Consider the following 19,659-nt stretch of genomic DNA (forward strand, 5'->3'; position numbering starts at 1 on the left):
ATTGATGATAAAGCTTCTGTGGAGACATCTTTTTCCCATGATAACTCTTTCAGGAGTTAATATCCCTTCCTAGGGGTTGATTTCTCTAACTTCCTGTTGTCTCACCCCCATCCTTAACTATGAGTCATTTGTAAGTGAAATGTTTGTAACTTCCTATACTTGTAACAGTAGTACAGATGTAACAGTACCCAGTTCCATAGTTACCATGCTGAGTGTACTGATTGGCATGCCCACCTCATCTTTTATTTTCAAAGGTAACCATGGCTAGCATCTCATATTCACTGGGTGCTGTTGCTGGAGTAGACCATTGAATCTAATCAGTAAGTAAAAATTATGTAACCCCTGGAGATTTAATGCATTCTTTTACTACCTGGATGGATGTCTATGCAATCGGAACTGATCACCATTCTGTTCAGTGAACTAATTGGAAAAACCAGGTATAATTGAGGACACTTCTCTTACATAAATGTATTTTAAAACAACATGCTTCTTAAACTTTTTCCACTGTGACCCCATTTAGCTTTAGAAATTTTTATACAACCCCGGATATATAGGTATATAAAATAGATATAAAAATCAAACATTTACTGATAATAAATCAGCATTTACTAGGCTTGCTAAACAGTCTCATTTTCTTTTTTATGAAGTATAGCTGAAGCATTTTCTGCATATTCCACTGTAAACACACTCTGCCCTGGAGTGTGGTGGTAGCTCCTTCTTTAGAGGCTTTTAAACAGAGGCTGGATGGCCATCAGTCAGGAGTGCTTTTAATGCAATTTTCCTGCTTCTTGGCAGAGGATTGGACTGGATGGCCCACAAGGTCTTTTTCAACTCTATGATTCTACTCAGTTACACATTTGCCTCAGTTACTTCAATCATATAGGTTCACAGACAGAGAATGATCTCCTAGTTGCTGTTGTCTGCAACTGCCATTATCCTTCACCATTGACTATGCTGTCTACAGCTGATAGTGATTTTGTTTTGTTAGTCCCAACTAGAATAGATCTATTTAACACATTTTTGAATCGGGAGCTCACATGCAAGCAAATTCTATTGGTGTAATGGTCCAACTCTAACTGAAACTAATAATAGGATTCAGACTATGATCTTCACCCTGTTTATCTCCAAACCTACCCAAGAATACATCTATGTCAGCACTCATGGAAACCTAGTTTAATGTTGCCATTACTTTTATATAGATACAAGCAAGGCATTGTTTTCCCTCTTTCTTATATCAGGGAAAATCCTGCCCTGGCATGTAGGCAAAAGAAATGGTTTGCAAACCATTCAAAAAGGATTCAAAACTGTCAAAATTAGGGCAATAAGTTAAATAATGAACTTTGCAGCTAATTGCAGCAACATTTGAGATAATGATATCTTAGGCCCCGTCTACACTGTCCTTATATCTTAGAATCTGATCCCAGATTATTTGATTATCCCAGATTATATGGCAGTGGAGATTTATATAATCCAATTCAATGCAAATAATCTGGGATCAGATCCTGGGATATAAGGACAGTGTAGAAGGGGCCTCAGTCTCAGAATTCCTTTTCTATAAAAATATGGGCAACTAATTGGCTGGCTTTTTCCTCTTCTGGTGACTTTCTGATTGCTGTATTGACATGTATACATACATAAGTTTAAATAAAACATAACTGATTTTAAATACTACTTTCTCATCATAGATGGGATTAAGTGTAATTAAACAGACATTGACAGTAATTTAATGCTTTTTGAGACTTGAAAAGCGTACACTACTTCCATTCATCCATAAAATAGAGGGAGAGAAAGAAACCATGACATCTGTTATTGGGGGAGGAAAGCTGCTGCCTGACCAGAGGGTGGCTAATTAGTCAGAAAAATCTAAAAGGACAACAGTAATAGAATGTTTAATTACAAATACTAAAAGTATGTAATGTCATTAAATGTATTCAAAGAAAATAGGCTTCAACTCTATTAGCTAATATGGGGTGCTCAATTCCAAAATATAGAGGTGTTTTCTCTCTCCCCTCCCTCTCCCTTTAGCTACTTCTGCAGAAAAGACAAATTGAAATGCATAGGTTTTATGTATTGTCTACTAGCATAGACAACTAAACATAAACATGATAAAATGTATTTATTTGTTTGTTTGTTTCATTAATTTGTACCCTACCCTTCTCACCCCCGAGGGGGGACTGAGGGTGGCCTCACAGCAAGCACCATTTGGTGCCATCACAATCATAAAAACATTCAACAAATTCATTAAAACAAAACATTAAATAAACAGTTGTTAAAAACACACCAGATAAAATCAAAGCTTTCCATGTACGAAGATTCAAAGCTTCAGAGTTAGGTAAGCAAGTCAAAATGTGCAAATAAAGAAACCTATATTCAATTGTTAGTCTCATGTAAGATTATTAAACCCACAGACTCAATTATTGAAGGGTAATTTGATACTTAAGTGGATGCCTCTAATCCAGTGAGTCTATCTATTCTATCTGGAATTAGCAATTGGATTTAGGCCATAATGCTTAACAGCAAATGGGGATAAATTAATACATTATAGATGGAGTACTCCTTACCCAAAATGCTTGAGACCAGTATTGTTCCGTATTATGATTTTTTTCCTTTACAAATTTTGGAGTACTTCCATATACATAACAAGGTATCTTAGATATCGGCTCTTGTCTGAACATGAAATTCATTTATCTTTCATATGCATTTTATACACAAAGCTTAAACATAATTTTATATGCAGTATTTTTTATTAATTCTGTGCATGAAACAAAGTCTGTATACATTGAACCAGGTTTACTATTTCAGCCACTCATGTAAACGATTTTGGAATTTCGTCTAGGGTAAACTCAACCTGTATATATTTGTCATCAGGCAGATGTATACAAGTACAGAACAGCTAATAGACCTCTCAATGAGTGACATCTGTCTGCAATAATTGCTGCTGAACACCTGGCACTCTAAAGTTAACCATGGGAAAGTTTCAGGAAACAGTTGTAAGCATCAACCGATCTGAAACAAGAGATGATTCAATTCAGGAAACTATGAACCTGAGGATACTTCAAGATGAAACAGTACTCCTATCATAAATTTCCCAACACTTGCCTGTTAGTAATTGTATAAAATATCTATTTATGTGTCTATTTGCTGTTAAACATTGTATATTCACAGATTTGGGTCTGCTTCCTTTGTTATGTATTACTGAGTAACTCTGTTACATATGGATATAGATACAAAATCACAGAGCTGGGAGGGATCTTAATGGCCACCTAATCCAAAATCCTGTCAGTGCAATATTGCAATTCACAGCTCATGCAGTCCTGAGAGGTGGCCATCCAGCACCTGCCAAAATCTTTTAATGAGGAAAAGTGAAACCATCCTCCAAGGTCTACTCAACAGTCAAACAGATTGGAATCTTCTCCATGTAATTTGAATGCCCTTGTTTGATCCTGGATGTTTGAGCAGCAGAAAACAACTGTTTTTCTATAACAGCCCTTCTAGGGACTATCATATCATCTCTTCAATTCTCCTCTCCAGGCTAAATGTCCTCAGCTCGCTCAATCATTCCTGATAAGACCTGGGGCACATCTACACTGATGCCTTGTGCAGATTGAAGGCAGCTCAAAAATACAGTGTTTAAATGATACATTGCATGAATGTGTGCAGCAACACAGATTAAAGGCTTTAACCAGGATAAATAAAATTGAGAGGATAAGCCAAAATGGGGCCTGTAATGTGTAGCAGTTAACCTAGGTGCAAACCATATCTCATGGTGAAACTGATTAAGGAACAGGCACTCTGGTGATATGAACATGTACATTGTGGAAGTGGAGGGAGGTTAAACAAACCCTAAATCCTCCATAGCCATGAAGCCAGGTATGCTGTGGATCCTGGAACCATGTCGAAGCTGACCTTTCTGGTGCATAGAAGCACGACCCAGACCCCAACCCAGTTCCACGGCTTGATGTGTGATCATCTCCATGTTTGAACTGTTTCCTCCTCTGCTGGTTTCATTCTGCCTTAAATGGTCAGTGTAAATGTGCCCCTTTTTTCCAGATGCTTTACTATCTTGTTTGAGTGTGTTGATATCTTTTGGAAATGGACAGCCTAGATAGAGATGGATGTAGATGTGGAGATATGTATTCATATCTATCATCTCTGTCTGTCCATCCATCTTCTGTGTTGTGGATGGACACAACTGCCAATATAGTTGACACCTCTGTACTACTTTTGAATAAATTTCACTGTTTATAAAACATTGATTCTGTTAATTAGACAATATAAAGGCTGGAATCCAAAGTAATATTCACAGGCAAAACATCACTGCCAAGTCATTTTTTAAAACTTCATAGGAGCTTGCCAATTCAGCCGTGAGAGATGCTGCAGTGGATTCAGAAATAAAGATCTGGGAAATGCACAGGGTTTTTCCAAAACGTACATATAACTTCTTCTAAAAATCAGCTAAATGAATTTTCCTATGGATTCATGTTGGTTCTTACCTGTAATACATTCATTTTCAACAGATAAGGGAGTTCAATAAAATGTCTCAAAACTGAAGTGCAGCAAATACTCTTTTCTTTTCAAAACCACACATCATATTAAATTGGCATTAAAAATGGTAAATGGTCCACTGATGTATCAAATGTAAAGGCTTTGTTTTTTAGCCTCCAAGTCCAGTTCTATGATGACCTTCTCACAGGGTTTTCTGAGGCTAAGGATGTGTGACGTGCCCAAGGTCACAGTGCATTTTCATGGCTAAGTGGGGATTTGAACCCTGTTCTCCAGTCATGGACCAATACTCAGACCACTACACTATAAAGCTCCATGAAGAGTGGCTTACAACTTGCTACATGAGACTACAAACATTATTCAGCAGGATGTTCCTTTGGGAAAAGCCTATACAATCTAGAGAAGACTCTGGATGATACAATGAAACAGACCAAATAAAATCTATAATTAAACACATTTATTGAGTTTATGAAGGCTCTGCCAGAATTAATATATGTATAACATGGGTTTGACGGTCCCTTTTAAAAAGTTGACCACAAGCTATTTTACTGAGAAATGCCAACGGAGACGAGAATGAAAAGCAGAAATTATTAGAATACTAGAAAAGATATTCAGCAGCATACAGTTTCTGCTATATATTAAAAATATTTTCACTGTCAAGTTTGCTGAATCTACCTCATTGGAGTAAGAGACTAATTTATTTCCTTTTCCCAAGATGCTTAACTAAGAATGAGGAGAATTTAGAATGAACCAAACTAGCAAAAATGTGTACTGGTGGTGCTATTAGACATTTATAGTTATTCTACAAATAAGCTAAACGCAGGAATCAGAACCTTTGACTTTTACAAACATACACGAACATTTGGAGTCAAGAGACAGCATGAGACTCATGCAGCATATGTTAATAGCGCACACAAACACTAGCTTGTTCAAAAACACAAAGAAATCTCTTGACACCAAGCAAAGAAATAATTTTTGCAGGCTTTGTTTGCTTAATATGAAATTCTTGTTTAGTTAGCTTATTCAGACCCTATTTATAGACAACTACAAGAAGGGATATGTCTTCTTATGAAAAAAATACATAAAGACTATACTCCTGTACCAAAAACATGTACATATCTCAAATTATCATGCACACACACACACACATACACACACAAGGGCAATTGTGATCTTCCAGATGTTGCTGGCCTGGATTTCCTATCAGCCCCAGTGTACATAGCAAACATGGATTATAGGAACTGCCATCTCAAAACAAGGGAAGGGATGCATTTGCCCACCCTTGTCTAAGAAACACTGGTAATTGAAGACATATTTTACTTATTCCAAACACATTGACACTGCAACCAAAATCTGTTCCTCAAATATATATGAATACTGTATTTAAGTCTATTAAATCTAACAGTGGCAAGTGTTTCTAAGACCAAAGTGAATGATAACTACACGACCCCAAAAGCCATGTTCATCTTTTAGGCTATAAGCTACATTTCACATCAATTCTACCTAGTGTAATCCCATTATAATCTATGGGATTTGATTTAGTTCTGACTAGCAAATTCAGTTTATTCCACTGAGGGCTCTTCCAGACAGTACTAAATCCAGAGAGAAACTAGCATATTAAATCTCAGTTCCTTCTGGGATTGAGTCTACACCTTGAACCCAAACCATGCACTTTCTCTGGGAGGGAGGCTAGATGCAACCAGCAATGACCAATCCCCACCCCATTTCCCCCCAAAAAAACACTTACCTGAGAGGCCCATCAGCAGTACAGGCCCCACCAAAGAGCTCTCCTGATGTGCAAAAATGACGTGCCAGGAGGTACCCCCCCCCACACACACACACCTCCTGATGTGTCATTTTTGCACATCAAGAGAGCCCTCTGGAGTGATCTGCACTGCTGGTAGGGCCCGCAGGTAGGGTTTTTTGAGAAAAAATGGGTGGGATGGGAGGGGAGTGGTGTCATCCTGCTCCTTCAGGTTCTTTGAGCCTGAAGAAGCAGGATCACTGTGGGGACTGACCTCTGGAGCTGTGAAAGCAGTCTCAGGAATCAATTTCCACAGGGCCCTCACCTGCAAAGATCTGGACCTTAGCTTAAGGCCTAGATCTTTCCAGATGTTTAAGCACACTGGAATATCCCAATTTTCTCTAATTTAGTTGTAACTGAGGCATTATTTGGACACCTCAAGTAAAACTAAGACAGGTCTCGAATGCAAGACCTGTATGGAAGGGCCCTTGGTGTAATCTGGGAAGGAATAGAGAATTTAACCTTATACCTGGATCTATGCTATGTTCATGGGGTACTTCCAAGCTTTAGGAGATCAGTGTTAATTAAGTGTGAGAAGAAATAAAATTCATAAAACAAGCAGTGTTTTATGGTTATTATTAACATCCAGTTTTGCAGATTCTGTAGTGCCATGGACTCTTGGTATCAACTGGGGTTTGGTTCCAGGACCCTCTGTGGATATCAAAATCTGTGGATGCTCAAGTCCCATTACATACAATGCCAAAATAAAATGATATCATTTATATAAAATGGGGAAATCAAGATCTGCTTTTTGGATTATTATTTTGAATATTTTCAAGCAATGGATGGTTGAATCAATGAATGTGGAATCGTGGAAATGGAGGGTCAACTGTACTATAAAAATGCTGAAAGTTAATAGCAAGTTGTTGGTTATCCCCACCAACCACCACATCCATCATGTTGAATACTACAGGGAGATAACTGAAAGCAATTCTGTTTAAATTATTAGCTTTTAAAATACAAATAATTACAAGAAGTATTTATCTCCTAAAACATTGTTTATTTTGATGAAAAGGCTTAGATGTTTTTGTTACAGTGTGAAAACTCTTTCCTATTGTTTCCATGTTATTTCATCCCTTGTACCAAACTTTCTGTTGAAGGGGTCATGCTCAGGAAAATTCTACCTAGTTAACAAAGGAATATCTATAGCAATGATGCCAAAGTGGGGAAAAAGCACTGCAGCAGTATTTCCCTTCATGCTGCCTTATTTGTTTTTGTTTTAATTCTGAAGCAACCAAAAACAAACTATCAAATAGCAGGTCTACATTCACTGAAGAGACTCTTCCATTCAAATGAATGGATCTTAAGATTCATAGCAAAACAGGATCCAATTTTAAAGGGGGGAAAACAGTTACTTTACTACTTGCTGAAATGGTTTAAGGGGGAAAGAATAAGAATCAAGTTCTACTATCTATCATAAATTGTGAAGCAAAAATACATCATGGCTTCAAAAAAGGAAAAAAGTTGTAGAGCAATAATATTCCACAACACTGTTGTAGCAGTTAGTATTGGTGTTGTGTGCTTTCAAGTCACTTCTGACTTATGGAAACCCTCAGGTGAACCTAACATGGATTTTTCTTGGCATAGTTTGTTCATAGGGATTTTGCCTTTGCCTTCCTCTGAGACTAAGAATATATGACTTGCCCAAGCTTGACTGTTGGGTTTCATGGTCCAGCACTTAAACCACTACACTAGCTTTCTAGCTAATTATTACAAGGCAGTAATTCAGAAACTGGCATAAAGCAAATGTGCTCAGAAACATTTCTCAGGTTACAAATATCCTTCATCATCAAACACCACTTTCTTTAGCACAACAATAAAATAGACAAAAAAGAAAGGCATATGTCAAAGGCAATTATGCACAGCAGTGCAAATCAGTTGGAGTCTTTAAAATCTAGTGTGGTGAAAAATAATTAGCACCAGCATAACAGAGGAGCTGACCTTCACCAAAGACTTTGAAAAGGATGTCCTGATAAGCTGTTGAATATATATGAATGCATTATCTATTACTTGCCACCCACAAGGGCAGAAGAACACAATACAGTAAGTTCATTCATGAAATCCACTTGACAAACATACTGCAAAGGGATTTATCACTATTTGTCCTTGCATACTTCCAGAAACTGCCCGTACAAAAAACAGATTCCAAGAAATTCTTACAAGATGCTCAATATGTGGCAGTATTGTTTTTTTTCCGCTGCCAAAGTGAAGAGTTTCAAGCTAACTACTGCAACTGAAGCATCCTTTTCTTCTGTTGGTTATTTTGACTTAGCACAGATACAAAAGAGTAAATTAGACCCCCCCCCCCCATTATGAATAAGCTTTTGATTTAATTTTTATTAATCCTCTTTTTCTGCCTATAAACTGTACTATTTACACTAAGATAAGGCTCACATATGACAGTAAAACACAGTAACAGTTTGCATAAAGACAATTAGCAGCTATATTCCAATTCAGAAACAAAAGAAATATATACTAAATGGCTGCTGGATTAACAAACAGAATTTTAACCTATCAAAAGGTGAGTAAAGAAATACATTAGTCTCCCTAGAGTAGTGGTTCTCAACCTGCGGGTCCCGAGATGGTTGGCCTTCAACTCCCAGAAATCCTGACAGCTGGTAAACTGGCTGGGATTTCTGGGAGTTGTAGGCCAAAACACATGGGGAACCACAGGTTGAGAACTACTGCCCTAGATATAAGTAAAAACAAAAAAAAATCTGTAGCACTAGCACTAAGTAGGTTCTGCTACCTGTACCTGTAGCCACAGGAATGGGTTATGAAACAAAGTCTTCAAAGCTGGTCTCAAGAACTGTACAAATGCAATGTTTACAATAACTTGATATCAGTCCACTGAGAATTTGGGAATATAGTAAACAAAATTCAATTGTCAATTCTAACTACAGCGCACACATAATTGAATCAATGGTTTTTACATGAGCACTGTTGTTGCTATGTGCCTTCAAGTTGTTGATGACTTATGGAAGCCCTAAGGTAACCCTATCACAAGGTTTTCTTGCCAAGATTTCTTCAGATGGGGTTTGTAATTGCCTTCCTCTGACAAATGTGATTTGGCCAGGTCATGCAGTGGGTTTTCATGGCTAAGAAGATTTGAACTCTGGTCTCCTGAAAGCTGTATCTTAATGCTAAAACCACAACATGAACATACTGTTTAGTAACCAATTCAAGTAAGTCCACTGTTGTTAACAGAAGCAGTTTTGTAACCAAACTGGTTCATTCTGTTAACACATTATAGGGAATAACAATAAATATTCAAGCAACTATAATATGGGTTTTTTTGTAATTGTTGGGTTATTAAATCTTTTGTAATAGAATTTTTGTCATCCTTTATTTCTCTTTTCCAGCATTAACAGGCCAAAGATTTTCCTAAAAATAATTTCAAACTCAAGTAACTTTGATTCCAAATCAAGGAATGTTTTGGAAGCAAAACAAGAACTGCTTCACATCTATTGGGATGTTTCATTTAAGTTTTAAAACTTTTTTACATTTAAAAAAATGATTTTATACTTTACCGATGGTGGTTTTAATTGTTTGTAAATTTTAATCCACTGTCTTGGAACCACCATGGAAGAAAACCAACCAACCAACCAACCAACCAACAAATGGTCATCATCAGTCTTTCAGCATATAATTACAAGATGCCAATTACTGATTTTACTTTTAGATACAAACTTTGAGAGTAAAATGTTAGAGTACACATATAGCACCTCTGATTATAGTATTGGGTGTTATAAGTTGTGAAGATTTATTTCAGTAGTGGGGAATGTGGAGGTATGTACATGAGCTTCCAGCAGTGGGGAAAGTGGAGGGACATAAGCTTTATGTGGACTAAATGTGTCCTCTTCTCTGGTACAAACAAAACCAAGGGGGAAAATATTTGGTGACATGACTTGCTGTTGAAATTTGGAGGTAAATTTCTAACTTCAATATAGCACAATTGAAAAGGAAACTAATCACTTGAATGGAATAAAAACATTTTTATGCAATTATTAATCAGCTCTAAGAAGATAGACACTTTTTGGACCTGAGTCCATTATTGTCTGAAGAGGGCTGGAACCCATGTGTTTCTGCAAACAAGCAAGCAAAAAAAAAAAATCTTTCCCAGTCTTTCCCAAATATCAGTAACCACATCCTGACTAGCTACCCTCATATCTCTATAATTCTGGGACTACCTTCCTTCATTGACTATACCCTTTGTATATACTTTCAGCTGATTCTATTGACTTTTTTTGGAATGTAATTGTTTATTGACTTCAGCAAGACTTCAATAACTGTAATTTAATCTTAAGTACTTAATAATATTGAATGAATGAACAAAGCTAAATTCATGCTTTATAATAAACAAAAGCAAAAAAAAAAAAGTATTCGAGCACTTGGGCAACTGAAAAGTATCCCCCAGCTCCAGAGTTTCCCATCTTTGATTTTAGGCCATACCCATTCAATAAACAGAAAACACATAATAACATTTTTCAAGCATTCATGTGGATACAATTATGAAAGGGGCATTGTTATGGCCTTTAAAGTCCTTTTCAACATATGGCGACCCTAAGCTGAACTTACCACAAAGTTTTCCCATCAAGATTTGTTCAGAACGGGTTTGCAATTGAATTCCTCTCAAAGTTAGGGAATGACTGGCCCAAGGTCTGTCAGTAAGTGTCTGTGGCCAAGTGGGGATTCAAGTCACAGGGCCCTTCCATGCAGTCATATAACACAGAATATCAAGGCAGAAAATCCCACGGTATCTGCTTTGAACTGGGTTATCTGAGTCCACACTGCCATATATTTCAGTTCAAAGCAGATAATGTGGGATTTTATTCAGCTTTGTGGAAGGAGCCCCAGTCTCCCAAAGTCCTACAGTCCAATAAAATAAGAAAACCAAGTGAATACAGGCTGGGCATGGGGAAGTTGAATAATAAAATTGTTTCGATTTTAAAGATGCTATCAGAGAAATAAAACAATGTTTGAGTAAATATTTGAACACAATGAAAATATTACTCTTTTCAATATTGCATTTATGGGAGCTCAAAATTGGGTCAGTATCAGTATAAACAGGAAATATTTTATTTATTTTGAACTAATTTTAGACTGCCTTTACAAAGGAAAACTTGACATTGAGACATCACTGTTGTTAATACCGAGCAAATACTCAAAACTTCTGCAAATCTTATATTTTTACCTTGACCTATTAAATTGTACTTGTTAGGGAATCTCATTTACATCATGCCTTGAACACCTTAACAGACACACCACAAGCACTACTTATCGAGTTTTGGGTTGTCACTTCTGACAGCATAGTCCAACCATGTCCAAGTAATAGAATGTGATACAATCCATGCCAGATTAGAGCAACAAATTTATTTAATGTCCATATCATTTATGATTACAGCAGCACTGTGGAGAATCACCACTTCACATACTTATAGGACGGACATATGAAATGGATTGACACATCTGGAAATAAGTTGTAGTTTGACTTCCTGAAACAGTTTACTAATATGTATGGAGACAAGAACGGGAACTTTTCCCAACCCACAATCAAAGTTTTGTAAATCTCCTAATTAATTCAATGACTCAATGCCAATACAGGCAAGCAAGACTTTGGGTTTCGTGCACTCTGATCATTTTATTTCTTTAGAAACCTTTAGACATCTAAACCAAGAATTACGGCTACTTCATGCAATTCTTGCTCCATAATATAAGTGCAATCTAATTTTCTTGAACTAAAAGTATATTACTTTCTTTTGAACCTTTTCCCTGAAATATTGTTAACGGTCCCAGGAAAAAAAAAGTGTTTCAAGCCTATTTTCCTTTCTCAGATGTTAGAGGGTACTTGAGACAAAACAGTAAAGGAAAGAAAAGGCCACTGCAGCAATAACCACAGGACAAAGTCTGGCTGTGAATACATATTCCTTAACTTTCACCAATGCTTTGTAATGATTCTAATTCTTTAACAGCAATCCTTCCACAATTTTCAATCAGCATATACCTCATGTTCTGTGTCTCAAGTTAAAAAGCTCAGCTACTGCCTTGTAGAATAATTTTGTTCCCACAGATCAATGGGTCAATGTCCAAGTAGTTAATTTAAAAAGAAGTAATTATTTACTTTAGAAACCATCATTGTGTTTTGGATACCAAATAATTGCACTCATCTTTCTTCCTCTTCATCTTCATCATCATCATCATCCCTCCTTTTTGGGGGATTCAAGGCAGCTTCAACAGATAAAAACACATACCCCATTATACAAGAGATACAAGCGGGATGATGATGTTGATAATGATGTATAGATCTAGATGTTTTTGGTAAAAAAAATCAACCCACAAAAGCTTGAGTCAACATATTCCCAGTTAGTGTGAATACTGTACCGTACCTCTTATTAAAAGGGAAACAAAAGAAACCACCCCTTTTGAGTAGAGCTGCAAAAGGCAAGAGCTTGGTCTGCCATGGCAAAATCTAAAAGAAGCACTACTACGCTACTCTCGCTGCTGTAGTGGTGTGTCTGGCTTTTTGAATGCTTGGAGAAAGGAATGATTACAGCAGCTCCTGAGGTGGCATTGGTACTTTCCCTTCTTCATGGAATGACCCTGGACTTATCCATAAGCCATATCAAAATCCAGAATTTTGACTTAAAAACCTGTCCTTGGCTTATACATGAGGTCAACTCATACATGAGTATTAAAATTCACAAAATATAAATGTTAAAAACTAGTTTAAATATCAAAAATTAAAACCAAGTAAAACCACCAAAATAAAAAAATAACTGATAGAAAGTGCAACACATTGTTTAGGTGGCATGAACCTTGTGCATTTAGTTTTCAAAGGTCTGTCAAAATAGAAAGGTACTCACCTGTCTGCAAAACAAACATAGGAAGGGTGTCAGTTTAACCTCCCTGGGAAGCTAATTTGAATATTGTACAAAAATTAACAAAATTGTGCTTGTGGGTAAAGATATAGAAAAAGAATGTGGCCTGGGTCATGGGCGAGAATTTGGGAAGTTTTTAATAATTAAAAAATAATTTTAATTTTTACAAAACCTTCCAGGGAAGTGAGATTTAGAGTATAGGGTTCAGAAGTTCTCTTTTATATTTCCACCAGATGTACATATGAAGATGGTGGGACAGAGAGAAATGCCTCCTCAGAGGACCTCAGAAGACATGCAAGTCTCAAGTAACCTGGACTTGAGCTATGTAAAGATCTGTAGTTCAAGATCACCACTTTGATTGTGCCCAGAAATATGCCCACAATCAATGGAGCTGTTGCAACAAAGGTGCATCTCAGCTGTAGAATGAATGCTGTTTGATACCAATTTAACTGCCATGGCTCAGTTATAGCTAGCTAGCTATAGTTTTCAGGCTCTTCGGTCTGCTCTGCCAAAGAGAACTGGCCCATCACCAGACTATTGAGCCCCCGATGGTGCAGTGAGTTAAACCCCTGTGCCGGCAGGACTGAAGACCGACAGGTCGCAGGTTCGAATCCAGGGAGAGGCAGATGAGCTCCCTCTATCAGCTCCAGCTCCTCATACGGGGACATGAGAGCAGCCTCCCACAAGGATGATAAAAACATCAAAGTCATCCGGGTGTCCCCTGGGCAACATCCTTGCAGACGGCCAATTCTCTCAGAAGTGACTTGCAGTTTCTCAAGTCGCTCCTGACACGATTAAAAAAACCCCCAGATTATTAATCTCATAATTCTATTGCATTGAGACATGGCAGTTAGTGATGTTAAACTGAATTAATTCTACAGTGCAGATATATCCTATTCCTCCTGTCCCCACTAATGGCATGGAAATTCCAAGTCTGTGCTCTTATATGACACATATTTGCTTAGGTAACAAGCTAGATGCTCAGGTAATTTGATCTGGTTCCTGTATTAGGAGAAAAATACATACAATATTGCACAGGCACTAAACCACTGTAAAAAGTAAGCAAAATAAATTCCGAGTCTCTTCCAAACCAAAGCTGTTTTAAAATTTAAGGCAAACAATTTTCTCAAAGTCTTTTTACTTTTTCTTTTTGCTCCTTAAGTAAACTCTAACAGAAAAACAAAACAATAAGCATATTATTACATAACATGCTACTGAAAGTTTGGACAGACATGCTCTTTAGGGAAATAAGTGTGCTTTGTCTATAAAGTTGCCCATATTCTTTATTCACCAAGCAAAACATGACATTGCTCAGGGTCATTTCCGTTTGCTTACAGTTCAGTTTTTATTCAGCTAGCTTTTGTCAACTTCCCAAAGAAACACAAACAGCTTTTGCAGACCGAGTCTGTTCTTTCCAGCTTATAGCCAAGTGCTATAAAAATATCTGGTCCTTTCATCTTTATTTTAAGATGTAGAATTTTCATTAAAACTACAGTTACAATGTGCCTGCAAATATTTCATTGATAAAAAATTCCTGATGGGAAGGGGTTTATCTCAAATGCAGTTATTAAGGCAGAAAAAATTAAATGGTCCAAGCTTTTGTGAGTTTATAACAGTTCACACATAAAAGAGGGGAAAGTTCATAGAATGTTTTAGACATCTTATATGAACCTGGAATGTATGGGAATACAGGTAACAGGGCTGTAGCCAGAGGTACACTTTCAAAAAGTGGTTTTGCTCGGTTCAGTCTACCCTATCAAGAGTTCATAGAAGAAAACCAAAATTGAGTCAACACTTATTAATGCAAGGGTAATTTTAAACAAGAATTAAGGCAGTGTGGCATAAAGCCTGAACTGATCTTGTAGGCACATATAGAAGCAGCCCCTCCATGCAAATCTAGACCAACTCTGGTGACCAACTAAGGTTTCTTTGTAGTAAGCTTTTTTAAAAAATAAGCTGGAAAATGTGTGTCCATGCATTTAGACACATATCCATGTATGGAAAAAATATACATTTCTGCTAAGAGTTGAAAAGCCTGATCATGTAGCAGCTGGCCTTTGGCTTCATTTTGGCAGAAAAAAGAGTTTGTGAACTATGTGTGTGTGTGTATTAATGTTGCCTTTTACGACCTAGAGCAATGTTACTGGCATGATGCTTCAAATCCAAAAGTGGAACAGAAGGGTCACAAATCAAGGTCACACATCACTCTCCTATCATTCCAGTATACAGAAATGCATCACTGTAATAGCTGCATCATTAAAGCAATAGCACAAAAGCATGTGTTACAGTGAAAGCAAGACTCAAGTCTGCATGAAGTCCAAAGCACACACTTGTTTCTTTGGGATTACTTTACTAAAGAATGTTGAGCAAAACGTAGGAACGGGAAACATCACTTCCCTTAGATCAGGCTGAAGACAAGAGATTAAAGAATTCTCTGCCTCTACAAATTTTCTCTGGTTCCCACTGTGTCGGTACAGCTAACTCTGCATACCGATTGCCCTCATTCACATGCACAAAGCACTAGATTTTTATGGACAGAGCTGAATAAACTGATACAGATGTAAAAATAGATCATCAATAGGAAGAATTCCATAAATGCACTGGGGAATGTTCAACATCAGAACTAATCCAGAACTTTCTGTCCTCCTATGTGAAAGGGATAGCTTCTTTTAAATAAGCACAAAAGCTCAGAACCTTTCTGTTCAGATCAACGAAACATTTTCAACCCTGATTTCCAAAACCAACAACAAACACCATGCCCATAAAAAGTATTCTATTAGATAAAGGCTTGTTTTACAAAATTTCAAAAATCAAATATTTTGAAGTTAGATCTTTTCTTGCTCCACTAAAACTTTGCATACTTTAATACTCCAAAATCATGTCCTAGAAACTCTTAAATCACTCTAGATGTCCAGACCACCAAAAAGATTATTCAGGTAAACAACAAGGAGAAAAAAATAAAAGCAGGGAAAATACAGGATTGTAGTATTCATTTTAGAACAGGAACATCTTTAATCAGAGCAAGAGAATGTCCCTTAGCCCTAATCATCCATTTGGAACACAGCTAGTAAAGATGAAATCATGTTTAGGTTTTCTGAAAAAGAAAAAAATATATGATGGAACACTTACGATCAAGTCCATTGACGTATCTCATTGTAATTTCACAGTGTCCCCAAACTGCGCTGACTACTGGATAGAGTTTTTTCCCTTTTAGACCCCTGAAGGCCACTCCAAGGTACTGTCCATCCACAATGAAACTAAGCGTCCCTTCATCCATATCCAAAACTACCAGTAAGGAGTCTGGGAGTACAAAAGACTCATCTGGTTCCAAAAATACAGGATATGTTGCTCCAGGCTGGTTTTTACAGTTGTGATAAAGTTTGTTACGTCCAAGGTCCCAGCCCCATGACTCATTATTGCTGCCAACCAATGAAGTATATCCTACAGAATGTAAAGGAGCCTCTGCTGTTGCCACTCCAACCACTGCATGAGTTCCTCGTTGCCTAGTAGGCCAGTGAATCTGCCAAACGTGCAGGCCCCTGGTATAGCCAACTTTACCCCGAATGCAATCGGTGCTTTGGGCAACTGGATGTCTATGAAACGTTAATTTGTCATCTTCCTTCACAAATATATTTAAGGATCGATCTTCGTTGTTCCAAGCATGTTTGTACTGAACCTCCAAATGGACTGGTGGCATATCCAGCAGCATATCCAGCCGTGCAGGTTTGCAGAAATCTGGTCCCCTGAGTTCTCGTTTGACCGGTCTGTAAGGGGGCTCCCGCACATCAACAGACTTTATGCTCCCTGAGATTTTTTGGCCCATTGTTCAGCTGCAGATGGCTTGGCTGCAGGGAATGAAGGGTAGATCTCAGCCCAGTGTTAACTCATGGAAGCACTTTCAAGCTGAGCCAACCACTTGGTGTGTGTCGATGGAATTTATTTCTCCTGTCTGGACCCTTTCACAGCCAATGTTTTCTGAAAACACATTCCTGAAATAAAGCAGAGTCGGCGGTTAAGAAGTAGCCAGCATATAATCCACATATGTAGCCTTTAAAAAAAGATTTCTACAATGGTGCCAAGTTACTTTAAAATGAAGAATTGATAACTCTTGGCTTCATTGTCTTTGTACTAAAGTATTCTCTAGTCAGACTGTCAGCTGGATATATTGAGCCCATGGTGTTCAGAGCACAGACAGCAATTTCCTTCTCTTCATAATGGATTCAGACATTCTACACCTTTTGCCCTTCCACCCATATAGCCCAGTCAGGGCTGTCATAGTGTACAAAAAGCCATTCTTTCATTATCAGGTATGCACACGACTGTATCCATTTCCAGTTACATTTTATTTACAATGCCTCAAAAGAAAAATATTTTGGAAAGCTGTTATTCTTACCTCTAGCATTTATTTTTTTTACTAAATCTGCTTTCTTTATGCAAGAATTCATTTCAAGAGAATACAGTCTAGCATGCCACAGTGATAGCAAACAGCTGTGAAACCCAATACTCCATCTTTACAAATACCATACCCTTCAAAAATATATATAGGTCAATACTTATTTTACAGTTTCATGGTGAGCTTCAGGGAGGAAGTACGAAAGGTCGAACAATGAGCAGGTAATGCTATCACCAAGCATACTGAAATGACTTTGGTTTTAAAATATAAATCAGTGTATAAAATAGAGGTGTATTGTATTGAACAATTGGTTAGAATACAATGAACAAATTATTTGTCTCCAAAGTTTGGAAAGGATTTCGTTTTTGGATACAACTTGTAGAACCCCAGAGTCAGCACAACCAGTGTTTCCAAGCTGTTTGTACAACATACCATCCTAGAATTTTTGGACTATAGTGCTCCTTTACAACATCCTTGTCAATTGTGTATTACATTAATCAAGTTGCCTTTCATCTCAAAGAGAGCCTTGAAGATTGTTTACAATTAAAATCTCAAAGCAACATTTAGAATATTACAAACCGTAGAACCAGAAGCAGAAAAGAACAAAATGTGGATGTAACAGCCTAAATCTAATTGCTACTCGCAACCAAAGTAAAATCACTGAATCCACTGCTGAATTGTTAAATAGAGATTTAATGTGAAATCAATTTATTCAGCGAGAACACTTTTAGTTAGGACTAAAAACTGGATTTAGAACAATATGTTCAAAGTACTAAAAGGTCACATGGAAACAAAATGTTTTAGCAGCCAATCTGAAACAGAGGGGTCATACCAGCATCCTTATGTTTCCATTTACACAAACATCTCTAACCTGGAGGTTGGCAAAATAAGAACCTATAATCACATGCTTCTCCATTAGACAACATCCAGAACTTGGATTGCCCATTTTTAACCTATGCAGAGGTTCTGAGCACACACAAAAAAATTCTCTGGATCAACTGCAGTTCCTCCACTTTAACTGCAGTTTCCTAGAACATCATCTCTGTTGGGGTGGTACATTCATAGGGTCATTTGATCACAGTTCAGGATACATTAGAAGAAGTAATTTTTCAGATATCCCTCATCACAAACCATATTGAGTTGTTTTACTGTGGGGCAAAAAAGATGCCTGATGTGTTACAAGATGTGCATATCACTTTTAGTGCTGTACACAGTGCTACTAAAAACACCTGACAAACATTTACGTGGTGATTATTTTTAATCAGCAGGAAGATATATCTTGTGATTAGCAACAAAGCATGCAGACTGAAATGGCACTGAATGAATCTATGCAAAGTGTTATTCAGGCTAAACCCAACTGCTAGGTCTGACTAGAAGAGACCCACTGAACCAACTGCCGAAAGAGAAGTAAAAAACTGATATAAACCCCACTCATTCAACAGGTTCACTGTAGCTAGAATAAGCAAGTGAATCTAAGCCTATATTTGCTACTACAAAAGATACTTCATTTAAATGAAACAACACCCCCGTACACACTCCCACAACAACAGATGCACACACAGAACTGTCTCACCACCATGGTACTGTAAATCATTATTTTGGAAAAGAGCTGCTGTGATCATGGAAACTATTTCCTCTTACACCCACTCACTCAATACACTATTCACAGGAAGGCATGCCTTGCATAAACCCATACTGTGCACGAAGAATCTTACAATGATACCTCCTGCCTTGTATGGGTCTAAGCATGATGTGAGGATAAAAGGGGGGCTGTATTATATATTGGCTGCTGTCACTGACTGGTTATAGATTGTCTTCTTGGGATTTGGTGACTGTATGCTATCCAAAGGGTATTTAATAGATCAATACAACATTACAAATAAATTTAATTAAAAAAATTAATTGTACAAACACTGCCCATGTTACAAACAAGAGGTTTTGTAAATTTGTTAAGTTGAATTTGTATGTATGTTGGAACAGGTACATTTTTAAAGTGTAACTCCAGCCATTTTTTAAAAGGTTTGGATAGCATGGGGAAGGGTTAAGGCCCCTGTGGTGTTTCTTTTGCCTCATTTTACCTC

The 19,659-nt window shown here is 37.3% G+C and overlaps 1 protein-coding gene across 2 annotated transcripts in view; it reads right to left on the reverse strand.

The window, feature by feature from the left end:
• Positions 1-19,659, reverse strand: part of SPSB4 (splA/ryanodine receptor domain and SOCS box containing 4) — a 95,711-nt gene that overhangs the window by 32,671 nt on the left and 43,381 nt on the right. For both annotated transcript variants that reach the window (XM_060767912.2, XM_060767911.2), the window contains exon 2: positions 16,315-17,174. In XM_060767912.2, the coding sequence (XP_060623895.1) occupies positions 16,315-17,008 (694 nt within the window). In that variant the 5' untranslated portion in view covers positions 17,009-17,174. The remainder of the gene's footprint in view (positions 1-16,314; positions 17,175-19,659) is intronic.

This window comes from Anolis sagrei, chromosome 3 (assembly GCF_037176765.1).
Source record: "Anolis sagrei isolate rAnoSag1 chromosome 3, rAnoSag1.mat, whole genome shotgun sequence".
Classification (NCBI taxonomy): domain Eukaryota; kingdom Metazoa; phylum Chordata; class Lepidosauria; order Squamata; family Dactyloidae; genus Anolis; species Anolis sagrei.